The 27,758-nt window shown below is 38.2% G+C and overlaps 3 protein-coding genes across 5 annotated transcripts; 1 reads left to right on the top strand and 2 right to left on the bottom strand.

The window, feature by feature from the left end:
* Positions 7,133 to 11,943, bottom strand: LOC18780729 (microfibrillar-associated protein 1). 3 transcript variants are annotated; one of them, XR_002271161.1, is made up of 4 exons: positions 11,507 to 11,943; positions 9,692 to 10,947; positions 7,601 to 7,854; positions 7,133 to 7,316 (listed from the first exon to the last, which is right to left on the bottom strand). XR_002271161.1 is itself a non-coding variant. In XM_020561819.1 (3 exons), the coding sequence occupies exons 2-3, from the start codon at positions 10,876 to 10,878 to the stop codon at positions 7,740 to 7,742; spliced, it is 1,302 nt and encodes a 433-aa protein (XP_020417408.1). In that variant the 5' UTR covers positions 10,879 to 10,947; positions 11,507 to 11,943; the 3' UTR covers positions 7,476 to 7,739. The 3 variants fall into 3 exon arrangements, 1 of the variants encoding a protein (XP_020417408.1); XR_002271162.1 differs by having other exon boundaries at positions 9,692 to 10,959; XM_020561819.1 differs by lacking the exon at positions 7,133 to 7,316 and having other exon boundaries at positions 7,476 to 7,854.
* On the top strand, positions 16,719 to 17,675 carry LOC18779812 (5-methylthioadenosine/S-adenosylhomocysteine deaminase). Its single transcript, XM_020562307.1, has 4 exons — positions 16,719 to 16,790; positions 16,876 to 17,019; positions 17,300 to 17,435; positions 17,551 to 17,675. Exons 1-4 carry the CDS (start codon positions 16,719 to 16,721, stop codon positions 17,673 to 17,675), a joined length of 477 nt encoding a protein of 158 aa, XP_020417896.1.
* Positions 17,796 to 20,087, bottom strand: LOC18778507. The gene is made up of 3 exons (XM_020562639.1): positions 19,669 to 20,087; positions 18,948 to 19,589; positions 17,796 to 18,788 (listed from the first exon to the last, which is right to left on the bottom strand). Exons 1-3 carry the CDS (start codon positions 20,026 to 20,028, stop codon positions 18,000 to 18,002), a joined length of 1,791 nt encoding a protein of 596 aa, XP_020418228.1. The 5' UTR covers positions 20,029 to 20,087; the 3' UTR covers positions 17,796 to 17,999.

Here is a 27,758-nt window from a genome sequence, read left to right on the forward strand (position 1 = left end):
CGTTTTTTTTTCTTTTGCTTTTGCTTTCTTTTTCTTTTTCTCTTCTCTCCTTATTTAATGAAACTCGATTTAGACCCCCCCCCCCCCCCCCCGTAGTCCCATTTGCATTTCAGTCTTGCAATTATCATTATCTTTGCTCAATTATGAAATGTAGAATCTCTCACTAATGATAAATCCTTCGTAATTAATTGTATGTTCAAAAGATTGTAATCCATGAGCAAAAAACTTAGTAGAATGCATAAAAACATTGCTTAATAGAATGCAATTCGTAATTTTGTCCTCGCAATTGAATTTTATGCACATTATTGCAAACATGGTTGCAATCATGTTATACATTTTATTCCTAGAAATGCATGGTTTATAAGTTTATCTTGAAAATACAAAATAAAATTAAACTATATATTTGGATAAGTTTATTTCCGAAAAGGAACATTTGAATTGATTAAGGGTAATTTGTCTCTTGTTTGACAATTGCTTTTGATACAATAAAAAAAAGGAAAGAAAAAAAAAGGGTATGATTTACGAGGTTTTGCATCATGATTACAACTTAAAGGTTCTTCCTAATCCCTAATCTTGTAATGTGGATCCATAACATTGCAAAATGGTGATTTACAATATTATGGATTTGGTGAGCCCTAATGTTGTAATCTATGAGCAAAACCTTGTAAATTGTTACCAAAACTTGTAAGTTACGAGTTTAGGGATTCTTTTTATGACGTTATTGTGCACTCAGTCCTTAATCTTGTAAAACATTTTTTTACTAGAATAATGATCCATTTTACATCACTAAGGTCCACCATTACCAATTCCTTGTAATGTGGATCCATAACATTGTAAAATGGTGATTTACAACATTATGGATTTGGTGAACCCTAACGTTGTAATCTAGGAGCAAAACCTTGTAAATTGTTACCAAAAACTTGTAAGTTACGAGTTTAGGGATTCTTTTTACGACGTTAAGGTACCATCGGTCCTTAATCTTGTAAACTATTGTTTACTAGAATAAGGACCCATTTTACATCCCTAAGGTCCACCATTACCAATTCCTTATAATATGGATCCATATCCTTGTAAAAGGCTGATTTACAAAATTATAGATTTGGTGAACCCTAAGCAAAACCTTGTAAATTGTTATCAAAAACTTGTAAGTTACGAGTTTAGGGATTCTCTTTACGATGTTAAGGTACCCTCGTATCCCAAAATTGTAAAATCGACCCTTAATCTTGTAAACCCTCATTTTACTAGAATAAGGACCCCAATTTACATTCTCATGGTCCAAACTTACCTATTCTTTATAATTTGGATCCATATCCTTGTAAAATAAGGATTTACAACGTTAAAGATTATGAGAACCCTAATGTTGTAATCATGGTGCAAAACCAGTAAATCACTACCCAAATTGTATAACCTACATGTTTATGGATCCTCTTTACAACGTTATGGTACCTTTGTATCCCAGAATTGTAAAATCGGCCTTTAATCTTGTAAACCCTCATTTTACTAGAATAGGGACCTAATTTACATCCTCATGGTCCGCACTTACCAATTCCTTGTAATGTTAATCCATATCCTTGTAAAATAAGGATGTACAACATTAAGGATCATGAGAACCTTAACGTTGTAATCATGGTTAAAAAACTTGTAAATCACTACCCAAATCGTGTAACTTACATATTTTTTGATCCTCCTTACAAGGTTATGGTACCCTCGTATCCCAAAATTGTAAAATCGGCCCTTAGTCTTGTAAACTCTCATTTTACTAGAATAATAACCCTTTACATCCTCATGGTCCGGAGTTACCAATTCCTTGTAATATGGATCCATATCTTTGTAAATGAGTAATTTACAACATTATGGATTATGTGAGCCCTAATGTTGTAATCCTTGTTCAAAAACTTGTAAATCGCTACTCAAATCTTGTAACTTATAAGTTTTAGGATCTTTTTACAATGTTATGGTACTCTCATATCCAAACTACTGTAAATCACTATCCAATCATATGCCAATTGTCAAACAGGAAGGGCATAATTGCATGACCCTTATACAATTGCATTTTCAAAAAGTGGAAACTTGATAACTTGTATAACCAGTAACCAATGTTTTAAAAAATTTAAGAGCATCATAAAGGACAAATGGTGTATGGATGCACCTGGTGCACTATAGAAGCTGCCGAAAAGCAAAGGCTGGCTGCACTGTTTCACTGTGTGCATGTGGGTTTGTGTCTGCAGCAAAGTCAAGAAAGAGCGGCTGACTTCTTTTTCCAATGCTGGTAGTTGTGCACTTTCAGCATATTAACGGTCCTTGTCTTGTAGAGCAATTTGGAAGAGCAGGACCAAATCCTTTGGCTACAAAAGAGGAGCAAGCCATGTGTAATTTGACTGGGCATTTGTGCCGCACCATTTGGATGTGCCATGAGCACTATTGCTCAGAGAGGCTAAAACAGAAGGAAGGGACACTTCCACACATAAAGAAATACTAGAGAGCATCACCATAATGGTGGAGATAAACTCCTCTTTGACTACACGAGATGTTGAAGGAAGATCAAGTTGTTTCCCTTTTAAGGCTGGGTAGGCCGATTGAAGGAGTTTTTGGTCCTTCTTCTTTTAGATTGCGTAGACGTGTCACCACCAAGCCACTGACTGGCTTGAATGGAAAAGGTTGGATTGTTGTGTTTGCGCTTCTGACTTCTAACCAGCCGATTGATAGGCCAAGCAAGGAACCTCCTCTTAGCCTAGGTTCTTTCACTTCCTCGGGGTCGAGGATGGTTAGGTTTCGTATAGGTATTTTAGTATTTTAGAGATTTTTAATGATAACGATGCAAATTAAATTAAAATATGCGATTAAACTTAAAGACGAGAATTGAAGTGCAATAAAGTAATCAAAGCGATAAATAAACTTAAATTAAACGAAGAATGAAATAAGAACGATATAAATGATAAGAGCAATAAAATAAAGCAATTTGAAATTAAATTAATGCTTCAAGAAAATTCAATAACAATTAACAATAAAGTGATAAAATTGAATCTTAAAAAAACGTGATGGAAAATACAATAAATTAAACTTACACTAACGAAGGTGAAGAACTGATCTAGTCTACTTGCTTGGAAAATAAAAACCTAGTATAGGGATAGAAAATTGAAAGACAAAAAGTAGGTTTTTCTGTCTGATTTCGGGGCTTCTCCCTTCATCTGATGAGGTTTATATAGAGGCATTTGTCAGCCCATGGATTGACCATTAAATGTCCAAAGGTCAACTTCATTCAAAACCTTTCCTTGTGAAGCCTTCAAATCTGTGGGATCACAATGATGGAGACCTTCTGATTGCTTGATTCTCTCTTCTTTTGAAATACTCCGGATTGTCGTCAATCTCCTTGATTTCCTTCCTTATTAAGCCTCTATCACGTGCACGCTATCTCCGAAAATCATGGGTTCTAATATGTGCCTTGGGCTTAGACCTCCGAGACTTTAACTTGACATCTGGTGAAACATTGTAACTTCTAGAATTCTGATCTTGGTTAAAACACCCATTGATGTTCATGACTTGGAATTTCTTCACCGGAACTTGGAGTTGGGTTTGACTTGGCTGATCGAAGGCCAAGATCTTAGCTGATCAGAGGACTTGACCTTGGCTGATCAGATGACTTGGCCTTGGCTGATCAGAGTACTTGACTTTTTGGCTGATCAGAGGACTTGATCTTGGCTGATCAGATGACTTGGCCTTGGCTGATCAGAAGACTTGATCTTGGCTGATTAGGGGACTTGATCTTGGCTGATCAGGGGACTTAACCTTGGCTGATCAGAGGACTTGACCTTGGCTGATCAGATGACTTGCCCTTGATCCACTTCAGAAGTTCCAGATGTTTCGACTTTGGAAGTCAGATGTTTTCAACCCATTGTTAGAAGGTGGGTTTCGACTTCTAAGATCTTAGTCTGAATTGTGATTGAACATCGTGTATCTTAAGCTATACACTTTACTGAAGATTAAACGACATAGGAAGCAGGATGACCCCCAAGTTCGACCTTCTTGTTTCGATTTGGCCGTTAGGCACCTTGAGCCGCCAATTTGCATTTTGGCCTATTGGTTTTCCAAGACGCATGGTCGAACTTCGACCAGGGTCACACACAAGCCATTTCAAAGGTTGAGTCTTCTTCATTTGTTCCTTGTGTTTGTGAGAGGTTTATTTATTTAAATTGTTCTTAATGTATTCTTTCCTAGTGAGCAAGAACAATTCCTGTGTTCTTGGCTCTTGTGTGTGGTTAGCCAGTGAGTGACTTGGGTGTATTTGGGATTTGGGTTGTGAGAGTTAAACTCTGTAATTCCTAGGATAGGTGAGATGATTAATCTCCTTTGGTTGCAATCTCTTTTGAGATACTAGTAGAATTTCTCACTGTCTTCGAACTGGAGGTAAACTACACACGGGCTGAACCAATATAAATCCTTGTGTCGTTTGGATTTCTGTATTTCATATTTTGCTCTTGTTGTTTCAATAGTTTCATATCCACCATCCATGTGCAATCCGCTTTCGCTGTGCACAACAACATTTATGAGTTGCTCAGGCTACACATGATCAATATTAAATTGCTTATACAAATTATTAGTAGTGGAGTTTCTTTTCAATGATATTATATAGTGAAAATTTTGATGAGGGAGTTGTTATTACTAGTTATGCGCAATCCACTTTTATATTACTTTCTCTAGTGGCGCTATGCCTTACCCTTTTTTTTGTTTGGAGCAGATGCTTTTATAAAATAGTATAAAGGATACTAAAATCATAAGAAACTCAAATGTGAGAGGCAAACACAATAGCGTTGTAGTCTTTAAAAAATATTTGCAGCATGAACCAAATACAAGGCAACAAAAGAAAAGAAAAAAGAGGAATCTTGGACACCTCTTCAATCGATCACACCAAACAGTAGTCAAGCGACTGAAACACCCTACAGGAGAAAAACTTCAATTTTGAGGCCTTCAAGATCTAGGAAGGGAAAAATAGCATTCTCACAAGCAAGCATCTATATGCACCTTTTAAAGAAATTGCAACTCATAAATTTGGGTCAAGCTAGTTGGCTATGACAATAAATCCGCCACAATAGCTTCAAGCTTAATTATTAGTTAACTGATTTTTATGTGAGACCATTGTGTTACGTATATTAGAGCAAGTCATGCCATTATGTTAGACCAATGTGTTAATTGATTTTTTGACTCCCATCAAATGCATACATTCAATGATTCCCCAGCTTTAATTAATATAGCATTTTTATCACTAATGATCTTTAAGGTTTGCGAAATTATAAATTTTAGTTTTTTTTTTTCCCCTGATATCATTAGTGCTTTATATTACACCTAACACATTAATTTGGTCATGCCATTGACGTGGATTAAACAATGTTTTTAAAAAAATCTACGTAGGGGATGGGGGATGGGTCTTGGGGTGGGGCTGGAGCTAGGGCTAGGGGTGGATCTCGGGTGGGGATGGGAGTGGTTGTATGGTGGTGTTGGCCTTGGGGGTGGTCTGGGTAGAGAAAAAACGGAGGGTGAGAGAGAGGAAGAGAGGGAGAAAGGGAGGAAGCGGGTCGGGGAAGGAGGGGATTGGGGTTGGGTAGCGGAAGTTGGGGTCTATGAGAGAGAGAGAGAGAGAGAGAGAGAGAGAGAGAGAGAGAGGATGGGGAGAGAGAGATAAAAGGGGGATGATGGGGGAGATGGAAGGGGAAGGAGGGGAAGGGGAGGAGGAAGAGGGGAGACGGAAGGGAAAAATGGGGAAGGGGAGGGAGGCGAAAGGGGAAGTAACGGGAGGCTTGAGTTTTTTTTTTCCTCTTTTTTTATTTTTTATTTTATTTTTAAATTTCTATTTTTTAAGATTTTAAATGTTAAACTGTTTTAAAATAATTTTTTTTTTGTTTAGATCTACGTGACATTCTCTCATTGGATATATAGGCACTTTATTTATGTCACATCAGCAATTTAACATAAATTTTTTACCGAACTTAACGACAAAACCAAATTAATGTGTAAAGTGACATATGAAACTAATAATGTCAAGAAAAAAACCATGACCAAAAGTGGTAATTTCACAAATCTCGAAATTATTTGTGATAAAAGCCCATTAATATATGCAAGATCTACTTACACCAAAGCACGTCCAAGCAGCTTCTTGGCCTCCCACTTTCGGGGAAATGGAAGCAAATAATGGGTTTTAAAACTTTACTTTTTCTGCAGCTTTTGTTGTCTGAAAAATAAAATAACATCACAAAGAGGATCCCACAAGAATTCTTTGAAGATACAAAAGTCTTATAGCTATTTTATTCATATAATTATGAAACCAAATACAAAAGTTCTATTAATGATGTCCAAAATTTGCAAAAAGTCAATAAATGGAATAAATGCCACTGTTGTAAAAGTTTAGTATGTTTTTGACAAAAGTAAATTTAGGTTTTACCCATAAAAAAACTTTCACTTTTGGAAAAAGCCAAAGCTTTTTCAAAAAAGACAGAAAAACCTCTCAACTTTCAAACCAAAGACATGCAAATGTAAAGGTTTCCTTAGGAAATCAAAAAAAAAAATAAGGGCAACTTTGTCTATTTTGGCTTCTTTTAAAAATTTTCTCTCTCCTTTGGGCTTTTCCAAAGTCTCCCTTTTGACAATCACTTTCAACAAAGAGATTAGAAAAACGCTTCGTTAATGTAATTACAAGAAAAAAGGTCAATAGTGACTAAATCACCGGTTAAGAAAAAAGGTCAATAGTGACCAAGTCACCGGTCACTAATAGCGTAGGATCAGTGACAAAATATGCGAATTCGGTCACTAATGTTTGTTGACCACAATGAATTTCTTTTACACATTTATTTCCACTTTTTAATCACACCAATATTGAGATTAAGTAGTGATCCATTTTAGTTTGGTCACTGAAAGCTGCTTGCTTTTAAACCAAAACAATGCCGTTCTATTTTTAGTGACCAGGAATGAAATCAAGAACATAATTTGCCTCTATACAATGGGGAGGGGAGAGGGCTGTTGCCTCACCTTTACAAAGTTCTTAAAATGAACGGATATATGCAAGGCATCTTATTATTGTTTATCAACAATAACCAAAAAAAAAATTATATCTATTATTGTTTATCAGGAATCTGATGAAAGATGATACCACAGAAAAGGAATGTTCTAGTAACTATACCGACTATCCGTCACATTAATATAAATAAAATATCTCTAGCAAACAAAATACTCCTAAAGACTTACCCTTTGAACTTCTCCCAAATGAAAAGAACGAAACGCAAACCGCAAAATCCACTGGTACACTTATTATAGCAAGAAAGCGCAATCTGTTTATGCCAGAATTCCAAAACACAGATCAACATACAACAAAACACAACAAAGCCCCAATGACAACATCCATATTATAATTCACTAAATTCCCAAAATAAAAAAATCCCCCACTTCACTGTATTTGCTCACTCACCAACCCAGGAACAAAAGTTAGGTGGTCAAGAACATCAAAATAGTCCAGGCATATGAGATCAAGTTAAAGTTGCAGATCGAATTTTATAATTTTAATCCTAATCTAAAGTCACACTAAATTATCATAATAATGGACCAGAAATCTTACATGGCTGTGCCCTGAGCAGTCCTACATTGCGAAAATACATTGACGAATGTAATATTCTCCCACAAACTTGTATTCTGTCATGAAAACAACAGATAAATTACAAAACCTAGCTTCTTGCACATGAATGAGTAGTTATAAATCAACGAGATTCCCAATCCTTCAATTTCTTGCTTCCTTTGGGTTTTGCAATAGGCGCGTTCATTCCTGCCATTTTAGCATTATACTTTGACCGAAGAGGATCATTGTATGTCCATCTGAAATACAGAAAACGGTAAATAAATGTGCTTGTTTGGCAAAAAATTTCGGGATCAAATAAAACGTATTCAGATGTACCTAGTCTGGAATTTAAGATTAAAAGAGAAGCCAAAGTGGATCCTATTACTGATGATACAGTTATATTCCCCAAAATACCTATAAGGTATTCCAAGCCACTTCCTTTACCGAAAAGGGGAAAAAGCCCTATGAAAAATTCATCAGAATTTGTATGGTATGTTCACCTATTCACAACTCAACTTTTGTTCTCCCTCAAACAAAATTCATATCAATTTAATATATATTCATACCACAAGACAGCACTGATCTAGACTTCATTCGGTTAGTTTAGAGTTGGTGGAACATCCTTCTTTGGACACAACCACCAAAAAATAATACTTATACTGAAATATAGAACCCATCCAAAATATGTTGATATAGAAATGAAAGTAAGAATATGAATATGACCATAACAAATTGCTAATAAAATAGAAAAGAACAATAACTTTTCCCATGTTCTATTACTTCAAAGTTAAGCCACCAATGCTTTGTTCCAAAATTTTAAATTATTCCTATGACCACAACAATATCAATGTAGTTTTTCTATATATTGTTGAAGAAGTTTTAGCTTATTATCCAAAAACTTTGACTCAACCCATGGCTATTCTTTTTTATTTTTGTTTTCCTGTCATTCCATTTACAGATTATGGATTCCTGCCCAACCGGACTTTGGAGTCTTGAAAACATATACAGATATAATGATGTAGGACAAAGAAGAAGTGCAAAAAGATATGGAATTTGGCATCACTACTATAAGTTTCTTGGATCACTCCTAACAATAGATCAGAAGGTGTCTTTGGCTCTCTCCAATATCATTCAAGCTACACATGAGAGCCGGAAATCATAGAAAACTTTATGTGATGTTCACTAATTTTCAAATCTTACTAACTAGTCCTTTTTAAAAGGACTATTTACATGAACCATTGGAAGACTCAAATTAACATGTTTAGGAATACTGAATTATGCCTATACCATTGATCATGTGACAGAGACTTAAACACGATTATTAAAGAGCTCCAAAATAATAAACGTAAATGACATCTATAAATTGCATTAACTACAGAAAAATAAAAAGACTCTCAATCATCTGGTCCTGGGTAGTTGGATGGGATCATTTATCATACTTTGAACTTCACTCTTGAAACATATAGAATTATCGAATCTCTCAACAGGTATAGGTGAATGAAGTTACATGGGCTTCTAGATCAAAGTGAAAGACAGTTTTTGGTTAGGAATACTTGTACAGGTGAATTAAGTGATGTTTATGTCCATCTTCTGACCCAAAAAAAAAAAAGTAAAAAATGTTGACCATCAGTAAAGTCAAATACAGTGATATTATACATTTACCATAACCAATTTTCTTTTTGATTCCCTAAAGCATTTTATAAATCAAATTTTACTTATCAATGAATATAACCTATTTGTTTAATTATTATATCAAACTATTTAAACTAATAGACATATGTGCTAATAAATCACCATACTGCTATTGGACCACACATACTTTTCTACAAGACTAATGCTCATCAAGTGCTACGTGAATGTCCTCAAATCTTACTATTCTCGAACCCATAAAATCTTACGATTTGACTGAGAAATTCAGTAAGATTAGCCCTTCCGTTCGTATTCACTTCAAATAAACTGTGGGTAAACTGACACAAACTCTAACTTCCCTTAAGAAAACAAGAAATATAATAGTGCTTGTGGTGTTTAATGAATTCAACACAAATATAAAATAGGTAACCAGAGTGGTTAATGCATTAAAGAAATTGAACTTACGGATTGTTCCAATCAGTCGTATCCTCATTGACAAGATGAGTCCATTTCGTCCTTCCACTACGACCAAAATGTTTGACTTGCATGACCTTGGGCAATATTGTTTTGTCCATCTTATCTTCTCCAGTTGGGGCAGAGAAATCACGTGTGTAAATTCCATCTGTTCCAACAGTTGCAGCATAGTCATCAGGTTCTGACTGGAAGAAAGCACCCTTGTGGTAATATTTCTGCATAAATCTCCACTTCTGCTTTGGTTGTGGTGCAGCTTTCGGATGCTTCCTCTCCCAGTCCCTCCTCTCTTCCTCTGTCATGTTTCTAACCCTTTCAATCTCTTCCTTCTCCTTAATCATTGCTTCCCGGTCCTCCCTATCCCTCTTGATCCTGGCTATCTCTCTTGCCTTCCAAGCTTCATACTCCTCTGCCTCGTTTATTTCATCATCAGTATCAATATCAACAATATTTCCTTCCTGTTCCAAACCCTTCTGAATCTCTTCGTCCTTCCGAATCTCCTCAACCACAATCTGCTTTGTCTCTCTCTTCCTTTCCTCCAAATTCCTCTTCCTTGATTCCTCAAGGGCTCGTTCTTCAGCCTCAAGTCGCTCACGTTCAGCAATAGTATCTCTCTCTGACTTGGGCACAAAGACAGGCTTCAACATCACCATACCAGTAAGCTCTTCTTCTGAGTCAGTATCATACTCAGACTCCTCTTCCTCCTCTTCCTTTACTTCTTCCTCGTCTTCTGACAGAAGGAGTGGAGCTTCTTCTTGCTCCCTTTGACGCAACTTCTCCTTGATCCTTCTTCTTCTTTCCTCCAAAGCATCCGCGTCCTCTTCCTCCGCTTCTAATCCTTCCTGCCTCTTGGCTTCTTCTTCAATTGTTGAAACAATCTCAGCTTGCCGGATACGCCTATGATCAGCTCGAACATCCTCACGATTATCTATCCTGCTCTCAGCCAAACGGCGCAGTCTAGGATCATCTTTTCTAACAACATCAGAATATTCCTGCGTGGGGAAAGCTTTCTCCAATGAAGCAGCTGCAGACATCCTAATATCCCCATCTTCGTCGGCATCATCTGCCCACTCGGGAGCTTTTCCAGGCCAATACCTTTTAACTTTTGTTTGCCCAATTTTACCTCTGAGCTTATCCCTGACTGCAATCACAGTATCACTAACACCTGCTGTTACCGACATTGTTGCACTTTATAGACACCCTCTAAACACTGGTTTAAATCACTACACCACAACTTCTCATAGACAGCGCTGAAAAAAACACTATAATAGGTTATAATAGAGTTATAGAAAGCGCCGTGTCAGCCAAAGATATGAAAGCCTGAGCTATATGATAGTGTTTTTTACTCGCTATCGAAAGAACATAAACTTGACAAAGAACAGTGCCAATGACAAACGATGCAGATAATTCATCAAATCTATTGTTGTGGCTATTAGAGCACAAAAAGCCAGATATTCTTTTCTTTTTTTAATTGCCTGAAAACCTAATAATTCACTTTGAGCTATCAGCATTACGAAGGTAGAGGAGCTTTACACAATAAATTAAGAAAAGAATTAGTTTTCCAACTCCAAATCTCCAATCCCCAACTTGAATGCTATTCTTATTGTCTATGTTGTAATCACGAATAAGAGCAAAGCTCCTTAGCTAGTCCTATTTTCAAGCAAAATCCAGAAAAAATTTCAGAAAACTTGCCCCAACTCAATATTCAACAAATTTAACCCTAAATCAAATTAGGGACACAACAATTGTTTTGATATACTGATTTGTTGGACGGCAAGACCATAATCCTAAGAGAATGAGAGTTATTACCTGTCACAGAGCTTCAGACGTTGGGACAAGAGCAGCCCGCAAGAAAGATAGTGCGAGTTTGATAAACAGACAGCAAGCTAGAGAAAGATTTCCACCATTAGAGAAAGAGAGTCAGAGCGGGAGAGAGACAGAGAAAATCAGAGCGAGAGAGAGAGGGAGAAAGCTAGTGAGAGCGAGAGAACGAAAGAGAGATCCCGGTTTTTTTTTTTTTTTTTTTTTTCGGGTCGAAAGAGAGAGAGAGTTGGAGCGATGGAGAGAGAGAGGGTTTTCACGCCTAATTTTTTTACGCCCCCTAAAGTTTTAAATTGTCCGCTCTATTTAAACCTAACACAACTCTTTGTTCACTTTAATACATTAAGCTATTAAATTTTAGGGTGATTTAATTGGCACCTCATTATTTGTTCTTTGCATTCCATACTAATTTTAAACATGAATAACCTATTTTAACATTGTACATAATTACCATTAAGAACAAAAACCATTTAAAATAAAAATTAAATTTGCTCATTACAACCCACATATGTTCCTACAACCTTAATTATTTTTTTTTTTCTCAAACTATCATGTTCCTACAACCCAAATGAGGTTTATAAATTGGTAAAAAAAATCCTATATTTATTCATGAAGGATGACACTGAAGTTAGAGAGGCTTTGAAAGGACCCGCCCCGAATTTTCTCAAAACCCGAGACGAACCCTTTGGAATTCCTGACATCACCCCGATGCCAGGCCCACTTACTTAAAACCGAGACTTCCTGCCGAAATTTCGGCAGAGTCTCCCCTATAAATTGGACGTTTCCCAAAATTTATACCTACATAAAAACGCATTTAATATCACCAACTGGCAGCATGCACAATATAATCTCATGCAAATTCACATAAATGGCCTTCGGCCTTCCAATAATTCTCAACAAACTACCAAACACGCTAATAAAACAATTCATGCCTTAAACAAGGCAAACACTAAATTCAAATATAAATTATGACTATTAAATTTCAACATGCATCACTTAGCCCTTCACATTTCAATATATGAGGTTTTAGCCTCCTAACACAATCACATTTTCACCTAAATTTCAGGACCAACAACAAGGTCCGAATCAATCTCTCTAAAACAACGTGTCTAACATTTAGTCTGCGGCTGCACCTAATAACCTTAGGCTGCCTACGTACCCTCCTTGAGGGATCAAGCCACACGTAGTTCTTCCCATAAAACCCAATTCCACACATAGGCGATACCTTATTTCATTTCTCTGTATTTCACATAATCTCCCCATACGCCGGTACAACCAACGCCACGTATGGGGCCTGTCAACACGCCGGATAACCTACGCCAAGTGCGACCATGCCATACTATCATAATATCTCCCCATACGCCGGTACAACCAACGCCACGTATGGGATCTGTCTCAACGCCGGATAACCTACGCCACGCGAGACCTGCACATCATATCACATAACTCCCCATACGCCGGTACAACCAACGCCACGTATGGGGCCTGTCCCAACGCCGGATAACCTACGCCACGCGGGACCTCAACATCATATCACAATAGCTCCCCATACGCCGGTACAACCAACGCCACGTATGGGGTCTGTCTACACGCCAGATAACCTACGCCACGTGCGACCTCAACACACTATCATATAGCTCCCCATACGCCGGTACAACCAACGCCACGTATGGGGCCTGTCTCAACGCCGGATAACCTACGCCACGTGAGACCTGAACATCATATTACAAATCTCCCCATACGCCGGTACAACCAACGCCACGTATGGGGTCTGTCCCAACGCCGGATAACCTATGCCACGTGGGACCTAACTTTCACTTGGTGGTGCTTGTAGTGCGTCCAAAATACAGGGAGGTACCTAAAGTAGTGCGTATAGCACTCCAAACTGACATTCTAGACTCTGTTGTACCCTTGTACAACCATATATAATTATAGTTATATAATTCAATTCTAATATTGTGTAATCCTCCACAATCATCTAGCACCTGATAATCCCCCCTAGAGAGGTGAGATTACTCCGGGAGACTCATGGTCAACCAAGGGTCAAACTACTCTAACCCTGGTCAACCGGACCTGCGGAACCCATGACCTCCAATTTTCGATCCGAAAGTCCCTATGGGTTCCACCGGGTATAGGACATTTGTCCTGCAAGTTTGGTTCAAATCGGACGGTCGGATTGCTCACGATCGCACGATCTGACAATTAATATAAAATATAAACTTTAAAATTATTATTCGGAACATCTGGGGCTCCGATTCACGATCCATGAATTCCTACACGATCCTAGAATTATCTAGATTAACATATATTAAATTTGGGACCATCCAACGTTCCCAACCTATCGAACCCGGATAACGCACAATATGCGATTATCCGTTCGATAGTCAAACGACGTTCGAATTGAGATCCGCGAAATCCTACGCACTCGTGACAACCTAAGGTTCTCATCGGAACACAGTGCTATTTTTCTACAGTGCCCACGCGCCGCCGCACGCGCCGGCAGCGCGTGGGTGCCCAAAGCGATAACGCTTCGCCAGAAAATCTCAAAATCACGGCTCCAAATTCCTACCCTAGGTATAACACCCTATTTGGAGCCACTTTTGTTCTTGGACCTACCCAAAAAAGTGAACGGAAGTGGCCGGAATCGCGATCGAAAAACTGGCCGAATTTCAATTCGAAAATCTAATTAGCTACGCTAAGAATCGATCCAATCCTACCCAACCATCAGCTAGAGCATGCAGAAGGGATGAATTTCCATACCTTGATCGCCAGAAATGGCGGCCGGAGGAGGGAGATCGGCGGCCGTGAAGATCCGGCGACATCCGAGCGAAAATCGCCATTTTCCGGCGGCTGGAGCGGCGGCTGATGTCGGGGATGGGCTGGGTCGTGACGCCGAGGTCGAGCCGGTTCTTTTGCCACCGGCCCCGTCCGCAGCAGCGGCCGGTGGCCGGAGTTACGAGGAGAGAGAGAGATGAGAGGCCGACGGGAGAGAGAGAGAAGTCGCGGGAGAGAGAGAGAGAGAGAGAGAGAGAGAGAGAGAGAGAGAGAGAGAGAGAGAGAGAGAGAGAGAGAGAAAAATATGAGTTTTTATAAAAAAATCCCATTTCGAAATATTTACGATTGTGCCACTGGGCTTCTTTTGACCATATCTTTCTCGTCACAACTCCGATTCGAGCCCACTACGTGTCTATGAACTCGTCTCAGTACGACCTATCCAAAAATACCAGTCACGGCCCCAAACTCTCTCCGGTTGAAAATATGACTAAAATACCCTTAAATAATTAATTAAGGGTTAAATTTGGGAAAATTTGGGGTCGGGGTGTTACAGGCTTCGAATGAGGTATTAGTTTATTTTTTGGCGTTTTTCAAGTTTAGAATTTTATGATGGTCGCTGGTTACGTTCAGCACACCAGTACTGAACGCGATAGGTAAATTCGGTGGGATGTCATCGAAACATTGCACCTATTTCGGTTGTGTTTGACCGGCCATTAACTTAAGATGCGATGGAGATCCACCATAACATAGAACGATGTTCGGTGTTGTATTACCGAATTTTTACCTACAATTTAGTGGCAACAAACCGAAATATATTTATTTTTTTAATAACTTATTGTCGACCACAAATTTAATGCAAGCTATTTTGACCATACTCCCATTAAAAGAACAAATACAAGGTATATGATTTCGGTAACGATATTAACAATATCAAGTACAAACTCAGTAACGAATTCGGCATATGATCACTAAAACAAGAAACGAATTCAATAGACTACCCTTGAAAAACGGAAACAAATTCGGCGAAGTACCACTAAAAAACTGAAGCAGATTCAGTGGACTATTACTGAAAAACGGAAAGGCATTCGGTAGACAGCCGCTCGAAAACGGAAACAAATTTGGTGGACTACCACTGAAACAAGGTCACGATTTTGGTCACACAGGTAAGTTAAGAAATGGGGTTCATGAGTGCAATTTAGGAAGAAAAATGGAGTGTAGTGAGTAATTTTAAATTTTTCTAAAATTTAGTGGGGTGTAAAGAGAATGTGAGGTGCAAAGAGCAAATTTTGGTGTGCTAGTAAAATCACCCTAAATTTTATTATTATGTCAAAAAGCAAAAAGAGATTTTCTATTTAAACCCCACAGTTCTCTTAGTTCACCCCAATACTTAAATCATTAAGCTATAAGTTTTATTATTATGTAAAAAGACAAAAAAGGTCATCCAACTTAATACTTAATCCTAGTACATCTATACACACCCCACCACTCTTCATATTAAGTTTTAGAAAAATACAAACTCCTCTACATCGTATTGCCAAAGACGTAAAACATTGACGAGCATGCCTCTTTAAAATCTACGTGGGAGCTTATGGAAAGACTTGTTAATTGTTTGGCTGTAATAATCTTATTCTCTTCCCTTTGTACTTAACCTTAGCACACCCCAGACACCCCCATCACTCTTCATATTAAGTTTTAGAAAAATACGAACTCTTCTACATCTTAATGCTAGATTACTCTTCTCTTTTAAAAACGTAGAACGTTAGTTTGATTGCTTGGCTGTAATGATCTTATTCTCTTCCATTTGTTTCATATATCCAATTTTTCAGTACATATGTCGTCCCCAATAATGAAATTTAAAAGTTTAATGATTTAAGTATTTGAGTGAACAATGAAAAGTATACCTAAAAAGTGTAGGGTTTAAATAGAAAAACTAAAAAAAAAAAAATATCTTTTGGACTTTAAAACGCACTTATTGTCCATTGCATTTGTTTCCCATTCGATTCATACAGTTCATATGTCGGCCCCAAAGGTGAAGCTGCCATATAGTTTTCGAATAATTTTAACGTTTCTCTTCATTTTTTTTTATTAAAAGTAGGCGGTTTAATTAGAAAAACTTTTTTGTTTTTTCTAATGGATGTGTATTTAAGGGTAGTTTGGGAAGATAGTGGGGTTTTCTTAAAAATTGTGAAAACTTGAATTAGAAGTTGAAGTGAACTTAGAACATGAGGGTGAACAAACAGAACTGCGAAGTTTAAATAGAAAAAACTTTTTTTTAATGCCCCGTGTTTTTCATCTCATAGCGTTTTTCTGATGTGCATTAATTTTTTTGTCAATTCCCTATCTATTATGCACTTCTGTAAAAACGCAAGGGGGGGCATGTAGACCGCAAAACTGAAAAACCGAGCCGTATTGAATTAGGCAAATTATGAATGCAACTGATGGATTACTACTTGCAACAACAGATACTGCCAAAGAACTGAAAACTGGGATTCACATGGTACTCATTTATCTCTCACCTTTCTAACATACATTTATGGGTGATGTTGAAACTCAACATTCACTTAGCTCCTGTTTCCAATTAGCATGTTGCAGAGATAGCATATGAGAATCAATTTGTGACAGAGACGCAAAAAGTTGACCATGGAACGGTCATACACTTGGAGAAGATACAGTTTCTTCACGACAATTTGCTAGCGGCTCATACAGTTTGGGTCAACCCTGCTGAGGTGAGTTGATGTTTCTATTCCTGTTTTGAACTCATACAAAATTTGTAAAACTGATCACGTGGTCTTTCTTGTTTGTAATCTGTTAAACATAACATAAAAGTGGGATGAAGCTGTGTGTGTGTCTAACGGTAAAATATGTATCCGAGTTTCCACGTCTGTTGCGTGTTATGTACATTTTTCATCAACACAATCAAAACTCACATGGTTTTAAACTTGTTCTTATATTGTATGGATGGTATGTAACTGTTATTCAGTATCTCCAGACTGATTGTCTTTCAAGGGATGGTGTCAAAGTATCTCACTGCCCTGCTGTTGCAATGAGAATGCTTGGATTTTCACCTATAAGAGATGCTTGATGCTGGCATCTGTCTCTTTGGGAACAGATGGGGCACCCTCAAATAATAGAATGAGCAGAGGTTGAAATTCTGATTGTCCATTCTTGCATCTTTTCCTTATTTGTGGGTTTGCTTTGCACATTGGAAGTATAATACTTGAACCTGGAAATTCATGCATGAATTTTGTTCCTTGCAGTTGATGAGATGTACCTGGCTTCTCTGATTAACAAAGGACGGGAAGTTCATACAAATGGGACAACTGATCCTACTGCTCTTCCTGCTGAAACAGTTCTCAAGCTAAATGGCGACTTTAAACTCTGATTTACCATTCACAAACAGTAGACCCAAGGCTATGGAGAACAAAAGACCGGCCTTCGTCATACCCGCACCAATTGAATCGTGATCGAATATAATTAGAGGCCTTCATCATACCCACATGAATTGATTAATAAAAAGCATGCTTCTTGTAAGAGCACATATATATAGCTCTTTGAATTATTTCAAGGAGATAATCCACAACGGTGACTTAAGACAACATTGCTTGACTTGTATTAAACCTAGTGCTTTAAGAAATTAAACGACAGAAGAGGACATGAAATCAATCCTCAATTATTTCAAATACAGGACACAAACCAAACACCTAAATTAATATTGCATGCATGCCTTTAAGAAACGACACGTAATTACTAACGAACATTTTATTCCAAACAGTTCAAGATAATGCAGACCCTGGTGAATCAGCTCATATCTCAAATACATCCGCAGCCTATTCCTGAACTTGTTTACCCTTGTCTTTAGGCTTATTAAGACCCTCGGCTCCTTCCAATCTTTCATGGTGAGCGTCCTGGATGGAGCTGTCTGCTCTGCTGGTCCTACCTCGCTCTCACCATCATGGTATTGCTGACCATTTGTTTCTTGATTGACAAGTAATAACGAGGTCATTCTGATACAGTGCTGCTTAAACTCTTCCTCATCATGCTCATGTACTAGACGGAAACCACAACTTTGTGCCGACAACCTTCCCCTATCGCTTGCAAATGAAGCCTCCAAGTGGCTACCCCCATTCAACCGATCTAGAAACCAATTTCGTGGTATATAGGTCAGCCAAATGAACCCTCCATCACATAACCACTTGAATTCTTCGCATGTTGTTCGGTAGATGTGGGGAGATTCCAATCTAGTGTTCTCAGTTTCCAAGTGACAAATGAGGTAGTGAGCAGTTTCTGCATCCAATTTGTCTAGGGAGACAGTTGGATTGTCAAGGTGTGAGAAAAATGCACAAAGAGCCAGACCCATCCAATTTCTGTCACTACAGAGAGATGGCGGTAACTGGATTTTCACCGAAGGACCACTGTTGTGATGAGGACTGAACCACTCTAGAATTTCAGTACTTGGAGGGAAAGTTGCATTATATATCGAGTCACGATCAAAGTCCTACAAAATATAAAAATCAAGTAATGATATTCAATTCTAATCACCAATGTGTGTGTGTGTGTGTGTGTGTGTGAGTGAGTGAGCGAGAGAGAGAGAGAGAGAGAGAGAGAGAGAGAGAGAGAGAGAGAGAGAGAGAGAGAGAGAGAGAGAGAGAGAGACCTTAACATATGTTCCTTGGGGCATATAATATTCATGTGGGTGTTCGGGGGAAAGACCTTCCTCAAATTGAAGGAAAAGATCCTCATTGTCGAAGGAGATACAGGATTGGATTATTGCTTGCTTAAATTCTTCCTCGTCTTCCTCGTCTTGCTTGCTCATACAGTGCTGCATAAACCCCTTATCATGCTGGTATACGGGACGGAAACCACACCTTTTCGCATACAGCCCTGCCCTATCGCTTGCAAATGAAGCATCCAAGTGACTACATCCATTCAACTGATCTTGAAAACACTTCCGTGGTATATAGGTCAGCCAAATGAATCCTCCATCTTCTAACCACTTTAATTCATGGCCAGTTGATCGATAGGAGTGGAGAGAATATTCCAAACTAGTGTTGTCAGTTTCCAAGTGACAAATCAGGCTGTGAGGATTTTCTGGATCGAAGTTGTCTAGGGAGGCAGTTGGATTCTCAAGATCTGAGAAATATGCATAAAGCGCTAGTCCTGTCCAATTTCTCTGACTACATAGAGATGGCGGCAACAGGATTTGCACTGAAGAACCACTGATGTGAAAAGGATACCACTCTAGAATTTCGGTAATCGGACGGAAAATTGCGTGGAGTATGATGTCTCGATTAAAGTCCTAAAAAATATAAAAATTAAGTAATATTACTGGATTCAGATGGCTGATGTGGGAGAGAAAAAATGAGAGTGAGAGAGACCTGAACATGGTGTGGTTGGGGCGTATGATCTTGATTTGGCTGCTCGGGAGAGTGACCTTCAACAAACTGACGGATGGGATCCGCATTGTCAAAGAAGGAGGTCCAGGATTGGATTATTGCTTGCTTAAACTCCTCCTCGTCTTGCTGGTATATGAGACCGATACCAGACCTTTCCACTGTCAAGGATGGGCAATTGTTGTAAATTCTGGGCACTACAATATCAGAATTAGCAACACTAAATTCTGGTAGAAAAACACGGGGTATGTAGGTCACCCAAATAAATCCCCGCACATGTAAACACTTGAATTTCTCTTTTGTTATGGAGCCCATGGCGACTGGATTCAAGCAATATTCCCCCATTCTTAAGTGACACAAAAGTTTGACAGTGATTTGGGAGCCCAGATCTTCAAGGGTGGCACTTGGATGCTCATGGACTGAAAAAGAAGCAATTATATGCTAAGTGTTGTAAAGTATAAAGTAGTGGAGCCCACTTACTATTTGTTTGTAGACTTTGGTGCATGATTGTATTGTAGATTCACAGGTGGATTGTAGATTCACGGGTGTTATCCACCCTTTCCCTATAAAAGGCTTCTCTCTTATGCAAAGAGAGATAGAAGAGAAGACAGAAGAGAAAGGGAGAAACGGAAAGAAACAAAGAAGAGGAAAGAGAGAAAAGAGAAGAGGAAAGAAAGAAGGGAAAGAGAAAAGAAGAAAGAGAGAAAAAGAAAGAGACAAGAGGAAGAGAAGGAAGAAAGAGGAAAGAGAGAGCAGAGAGAAATTCTCTTAGAGAGAAAATTCAGTAAGCCACACATATTGTAAATACTAAAGTTGTAGCCCTATTATTTTACATAGTGGAAAAGTTACTACTGCTGCTCTCCGGGGACGTAGGCATAGCCGAACCTCCTTAAATACTGTGTCTCATCTACTTTACGTGCAGCTCAATATTCACACATATTCCAGGTTATTTTACAACACGTTATCAGCACGAGAAGCTCTCAGGTATAATTTTTGTGCTGTACTATTATTTATACTACTAACCATTATGTTGATGTAAGGAAGAAAAGAAAAGCCAACATAATTTGTCTAGCTTTCAAACTAATGAATCATGGTGTTGATAAGATTCCAACGAAAAAAAAAAAAGGAAAAAAAAAGGGGGTTGGAAAAGCTTCCTACAGTAATTTTCACTTTCTTATATTTTTAGTGGTGGTTTTTATTCCCACATTTATTTTATTTACTGTATGGTGTAGGTTTATTACACATACAACATTATCTATTTAAAGGGTGGTGCGGGTTTATCGTCCACGCCTTTACTTATTTATTTTATTTATGGTATGGCGTAGATTTATTACCCATATGACAATATTTAAAGGGTGGTGCAGGTTTATCGTCCACGCCTTTGCTTATTTATTTTATTTATGGTATGATGTAGGTTTATTACCCATACGACAATATTTAAAGGGTGGTGCGGGTTTATCGTCCACGCCTTTGCTTTTATTTAAATGTATGGAGCAGAATTAGTGCCTATACAAGCACGTTTACTTTACCGCACATTTAATTTTATTTAAGGTATGGTGCGGGATTAACGTCCATACAGCAAGCTATTTAATTTATTTAAGGTATGGTGCGGGATTAACGTCCATACAGCAAACAATTTAATTTATGAATTTATTTTACCGCACATTTACATTTATTTAAAGTATGGTGCGGGTTTATCGTCCATACCAGTAATTTATTTATCAGCAATTTATTTTATGGATTAATTGTGCTGTATGATGAGTTTTTACAGTATGCAGATCAGGACCAGAAGTTCCTTGATCCTCATCATACAATTACATCAGAACTTGAAGATCCTTGATGATGATATTAATATGAGAGCTGGCAGTCTCTCCGGTACTGTATTTGTAAACATGTGATCGGACTTAAGGGTCCTTAATCCCTGACATGTAAATAAGGACCTAGAGTTCCTTAATGATGTAACAGTACCGTATTGGTTCTTAGTGCCGTACACATTGATGATAACTGTACTAGTAGATGAATAGATACGTATTTATGACTTGATGAATAGTACTATTCACATGAATAGTGACGTATGCATAAATATGAACCATTTTGGGTAAACCGTCACTATATACAAAAGGGAACCTGCAGTTCCTTAAACTCATGGATGAGCAATTAAATGAGATGCCAGAAGTTCCTCAAAATATGGACAATTATGTAAGGGCTTGAAGTCCCGAAATATGTACAGAAAATTGTAAAAATGTCCATACCATGAGAATATGTGGCTTTGGCCTGAAGTTCAAAATTTAACAGTGTTGAGAACCTGAAGTTCCAACAATTAAATGGACAACCCTTGAGGTATTATTGCAAATTGTGGTATGCCACATATTTCTTTGGCATAAGAAGATGATGAATTTAAAGTTCGATTTTGTTATAATCGACACCTCAAGGAAGAAATATATTTTGTAAATTCCGGTTGTTAAGAATACACCGCGAAATGGATAATATCAATATAAACCTCAAATAATGAATTGAGGCTCCCCACATATTTTGTTATATCTGGGCCGGAAGCCCATGGATCCAAATATATGAGAGATCCTGAACTTGAAGTTGTGGGTACATAGTAGTTAATGCTCTTCACTACTATATTGCGATATTATCATGGATTTTACTCAATTCATATTTCATGTCCATTTGAAAAGGGCAAATAAATTCTGAGTTTGTGCCCAGGCCAAAAGTTCCGGGATACCATGCAATTTGGGAGAGACAATGTGGTTATTTGAACCTATAAGGCACAAGGTTCCAAACCGTCATTTTGAAAAGACGTAAAAACCACAGGTGCAAGTTTAAGAATGTGCACAATTATTATTACAGGAACATACAACAGATAGATTTTTTTTCACCTGCAATGAAGGTGCAGGCCCCTGTAAAATCTATAAAATTACATTATGTTCTGGAAGCCTCTGAAGGAAGAGGACGGCGCCTCTTAAGCTTGGCCATGAGCTTCTCGTGGTCTCCCAAAATTCTTTCATTGGAGACCTGCAGCATGTCTAGCCTTCTCAGTGTATCAACAGAGTACGAACTCACCAGTTTCAACAAGGAATTATTCTCTCCTTTAAGTTTCTCAACCTCCTGTTGAGACTCATGAAGCATTCTTTGAAGAGACGAATTTTCAGTTGTTAGCCTCTCAACCTCGTTTGCTCTGGCACGCAAACGATCAGCCATGTTAGAAACAGAAGCAGCACTCTGAATGCTAAAAGCCATTGAGTCATCAATAGCCTCTTCCTCAGACCTCCCTGTTAACAGCATTTCATCCATTGGAGTAATGAAATTCCTAGCTACTATGACAGCAGTAGCATCATTCATCATCACAGAATCATTAACTGTGAGATGACGATTTTGGGATACAAAGGATGGACGCCAAACTTGGGCATCATTGGTAGTTGCGGGAGCATCATTTAAATTGAAATAATTTGGGCAGGAAGAAGAGGAAGCCATTTTTAAGAAGGTTTCGAAGAAAGTCTTAGGAAAACGAAAGTTTCAGAAAATGAAGAAATTTGAGTTGAAACGCAGTTGCTCCAATCAAGTTTTGCAAAGGCCATATCTATAGAAGGAAATATGGCTACTGTTTTTCAGGACCCCAATATCTTCTCGAATCCCCATATTATCTTTTTCTTTCCCAGAGTCCAAAACTTCACGTGGCCTCTAATAATGCCTGTCGGCACTTTCGGCGTTTTCAAGTATTATTTTCAAAGCCGATCTTGCTTTACGGATTTCACGGAGCTACTTTTTCAAAAGCATCCCGAGAATCTCGCAATTTTCCTATGGTTAATTTGAAATTCACCGGTTCTACCTATTCATTGTATTTGTGTATAAATGTGTTACTAACGAAATTTTCTTTGCAGAAGATATCCAGTTTACTCCATACCTAGTGATGCGATATCTACTTGTTTTTCTTATCAGTAAGCACTCAATATGCACGAGAAGCAAGACTATCTCTGATCATCCATTCAGGAAGTAAGACTATCCCTGATCATGTTTCTGCTACATCAGGGAACTGTGAAGGCAACCTTATGCTCTAATCTCCGGAAGTTCTTCTAGACTAGAAGAAATGAGAGCTTGTTGTTTGCTCCCACCAGCTTCCTTCCTTGATTGCTAAGCTTGTTGTCTGCTCCCACCAGCTTCCTTCCTTGATTGCTTACCTTACCTTGCAATCAATATCACAATTTTTATATCTTTTCTTTCTTTTTATAACTCTCTGTTCATAAGAGATTTTATTTCTTTAGAATGAACATCTGAAGAATGAATCCATGCAGTGATCCTAACTCTGAGAGTTATTTGTTTTTGACAGAGAAGAGAATTGTGATTTTTGCTCTTGCAGGATATAACAAGATCATCAAGCGATGGGTCGATACGAGCTTGAATGATACTTGAGAAAAGTTTCTCCCACCTAAGGATGTAAGCAATACTTGTGTTATTTTATGCTTATATACCTATTTGATATTTTATCTTGAAAGGTAACCAAATGGGGAGATAAGTCCGTTCCAAAAGAATGGCTTGTATGTATCCATGAATTATTAACGCAAATTTTACAGATTGCAAGTTGGATACATTGATAATACACTGCACAGATTAAAGTCTCATAAGAACAAAATATGGGTATAGCAGTGATCAATATGATGCACGCCTGTTGCGTAGCAAATGATGTGGATTGAAGTCCCGAAAGGACAATCCTTTGACATGTCAATATTGATATTATGCACGCCTAATGCGTAGCAAATTATATGGGTTAAAGTCCCATAATATGGGTTAAAGTCCCATAAATTAATTGACATGTATGTATTAATCTGTGGCATACCTGCAGCATGACAGATATATGGGTTCTAAATGTTCCAACTCCCTAAATGGAGAATATCCACGCCCTACTATAAAATAACGCTCCATTGGAGGTTATAATCCACATTCTCACATAATAAAAGCCCCCTGCAGTGGCTTGGGTACCCAAAAGCAAAGAAATGCTTATAATTGATGCATGCGCATGCAAATGAGAATGGTGGGATCATGAATTGATGAATGACAATTTTTGGTTTTGGAGTAGCTACTCAAATCATCAATGGGCTGTGTTGATTGGAACCACGTTCAATTATTAAATGTCGACAATATCATTGGCCAAAATGGAATGAGGTAATTCCATTATAGATAAGAATGAACGTGAAGGAACAACCCACAGTACGAACCCCAAAATTTGTTAATACTGAAAGTTATACTTGGGTGTTCGGAATAAAAGGGAATATACCTACTTTGTATGACACACTGTTTCTGGCAGAAACAAGGAATGTTGGGTTTTCTCCATATTTACAGATTCAATTGTGCCCCCCTTATTACACAATTACGGAGACCAACATATTATCTTTAAGGGTTATTAAATGCACAGAGCATATCGCCAGAAGCGATTTCCTAAAGATGTATAAATAGCTGGGTTAAAGCTATATAATGTGTCATAAAGTTTAATCCCTTTTAAACAAAATCCGTTGAGAGGATTGACATTGCATAAAGCAAGTCCCTAAAGGACATGTGCTTGAAGCACAAAATTTGTACTCAATATTAATATGCATAAATTACCTCAGTGAGTACATTGATTAGAATGTGATTGCAACACATTAAAGCTTCTGCAGAATTCACGAAATATTTGTCTCGACTTAAGGATCGAGCATTATGCCAACGAGATTCTTGCTTATACTAAGAAAGTATTGAAGCATTTTTATGAGAATTATCCGTTGGACACTTTAAGGATTTTCCGGAAGTATATTGGACCGGACATCATATTTTTCAGATATGGCTCAACTCCATCACCATCATTTTGGGATGATGTGAGGTATATTTGATGCTATCTCCGCATAACACCATGTATGGGCATATTCTTTCATATGATCTTACAAATAGCCCAGGTTTTGTTGGAAACGCGGACTCTGAAAATTTCTATGATTTACATAGAGATAGCTCACTGGAAATATATTTACTATATGAATTGTTGGTGGCTACATCATTCACTCACTCCGAAAGATTCTCACTCCAAAGATAGTTATGAAGACATCAGGGGGAGATATTAATTAGGGGGAGCATCCAGAAGTATGCTATACAGATTGTTGTACTCTTCTTTCTTCCTTCCATCAGTTTTCTACCTCACTAGGTTTTCTCCAAGCAAAGTCTGATGAAGCAACTGACATATTATTTGTGGTCTCCAAGGGGGAGTGTTGTAAAGTATAAAGTAGTGGAGCCCACTTACTATTTGTTTGTAGACTTTGGTGCATGATTGTATTGTAGATTCACAGGTGGATTGTAGATTCACGGGTGTTATCCACCCTTTCCCTATAAAAGGCTTCTCTCTTATGCAAAGAGAGATAGAAGAGAAGACAGAAGAGAAAGGGAGAAACGGAAAGAAACAAAGAAGAGGAAAGAGAGAAAAGAGAAGAGGAAAGAAAGAAGGGAAAGAGAAAAGAAGAAAGAGAGAAAAAGAAAGAGACAAGAGGAAGAGAAGGAAGAAAGAGGAAAGAGAGAGCAGAGAGAAATTCTCCTAGAGAGAAAATTCAGTGAGCCACACATATTGTAAATACTAAAGTTGTAGCCCTATTATTTTACATAGTGGAAAAGTTACTACTGCTGCTCTCCGGGGACGTAGGCATAGCCGAACCTCGTTAAATACTGTGTCTCATCTACTTTACGTGCAGCTCAATATTCACACATATTCCAGGTTATTTTACAACACTAAGTATTTAGAAAAATAGAAGTTGAGAATTCTAGAATGGTGGGAATCAAATTTGTTTTTCTCCTTTTTACTATACACGTACAGTGGTGCCTTTATACTTGGACTTTGCTTAATAGTTAAGCATCTGAGCTAACAACCTCTAACAACCTTCACGTGCCTTCACGTGTTTAACATAACCAATTACAGACACGTGGCACACTGATTCTAATCATTAGCTAAACATCCCCCCTCAATCTCAGAGTAGGGACCTAATCTGAGAGTGGTACAATGCTTAGAGAAAACTGGACTATGAAGTCCCTTAGTCAGGACATCAGCGACCAGATCATCAGTTGGGATATACTGAACTAAGAAATCCCTGTGCTGCACACGCTCCCTGATGAAATGGAAGTCAATATCAAGGTGTTTGATACGGGAGTGATATATAGGATTGGAGCTCAGAGCCAATGCCGACATATTATCGCAATATAGAATAGGAGGCTCAGACAAATATACATGTAGATCAACAAGAAGCTGCCGAATCCATACGACATCTGCTGAGGCATTAGCAAGAGCCCTGTACTCGGCTTCAGTGGAACTGCGTGAAACAGAACCTTGCTTCATGGATTGCCATGAGACCGGGTTAGACCCCAAGTACACCACAAAGCCCGTAGTGGATCTGCGAGTGTTAATATCACCCGCCCAGTCAGAATCACTATAAGCAGACAAGAGTATGGGACTTGAAGAAGAATAAGTAAAACCATGACTGAGTGTGCCCTGTAGATACCGCAGAATGCGTTTCACTAAGAAGAAATGATGCTCGGTAGGATTATTCATGAACTGACAGACAGTATTAACAGAATAGGCAATGTCGGGCCTTGTAAATGTAAGATACTGTAAAGCACCAACAATGCTACAATACTGTTTTGGATCCTTCAAAGGGATACCATCAGTGAGTAAAATCTGTGTGTGAGGTTTCAGAGGTGTAGGACAGGGTTTACAAGAACTCATCCCAGACTTTGCTAACAAATCAGTAGCATATTTTTGTTGACTAGCAAAGATGTCTCCATTAGACTTACAGGAAATCTGAAGACCAAGGAAATAAGTAAGGATGCCCATATCCTTGAGCTCAAACACTGAACCAAGCTCTGTAATTACCTCCTGGATGACCTGTGGACTTGAGCCAGTGAGAATAATGTCGTCGACATAGAGCAACAAAACCACAATAGCGGAGTCGGAATACTTCACGAATAAACTGGGATCACTGTGAGACATCTTGAACCCAAGCGCTGGAAGAAAACCAGTGAACTTAGCATTCCAGGCCCTTGGAGCCTGTTTTAATCCATACAAT

Source organism: Prunus persica, chromosome G4 (genome assembly GCF_000346465.2).
Source record: "Prunus persica cultivar Lovell chromosome G4, Prunus_persica_NCBIv2, whole genome shotgun sequence".
Classification (NCBI taxonomy): domain Eukaryota; kingdom Viridiplantae; phylum Streptophyta; class Magnoliopsida; order Rosales; family Rosaceae; genus Prunus; species Prunus persica.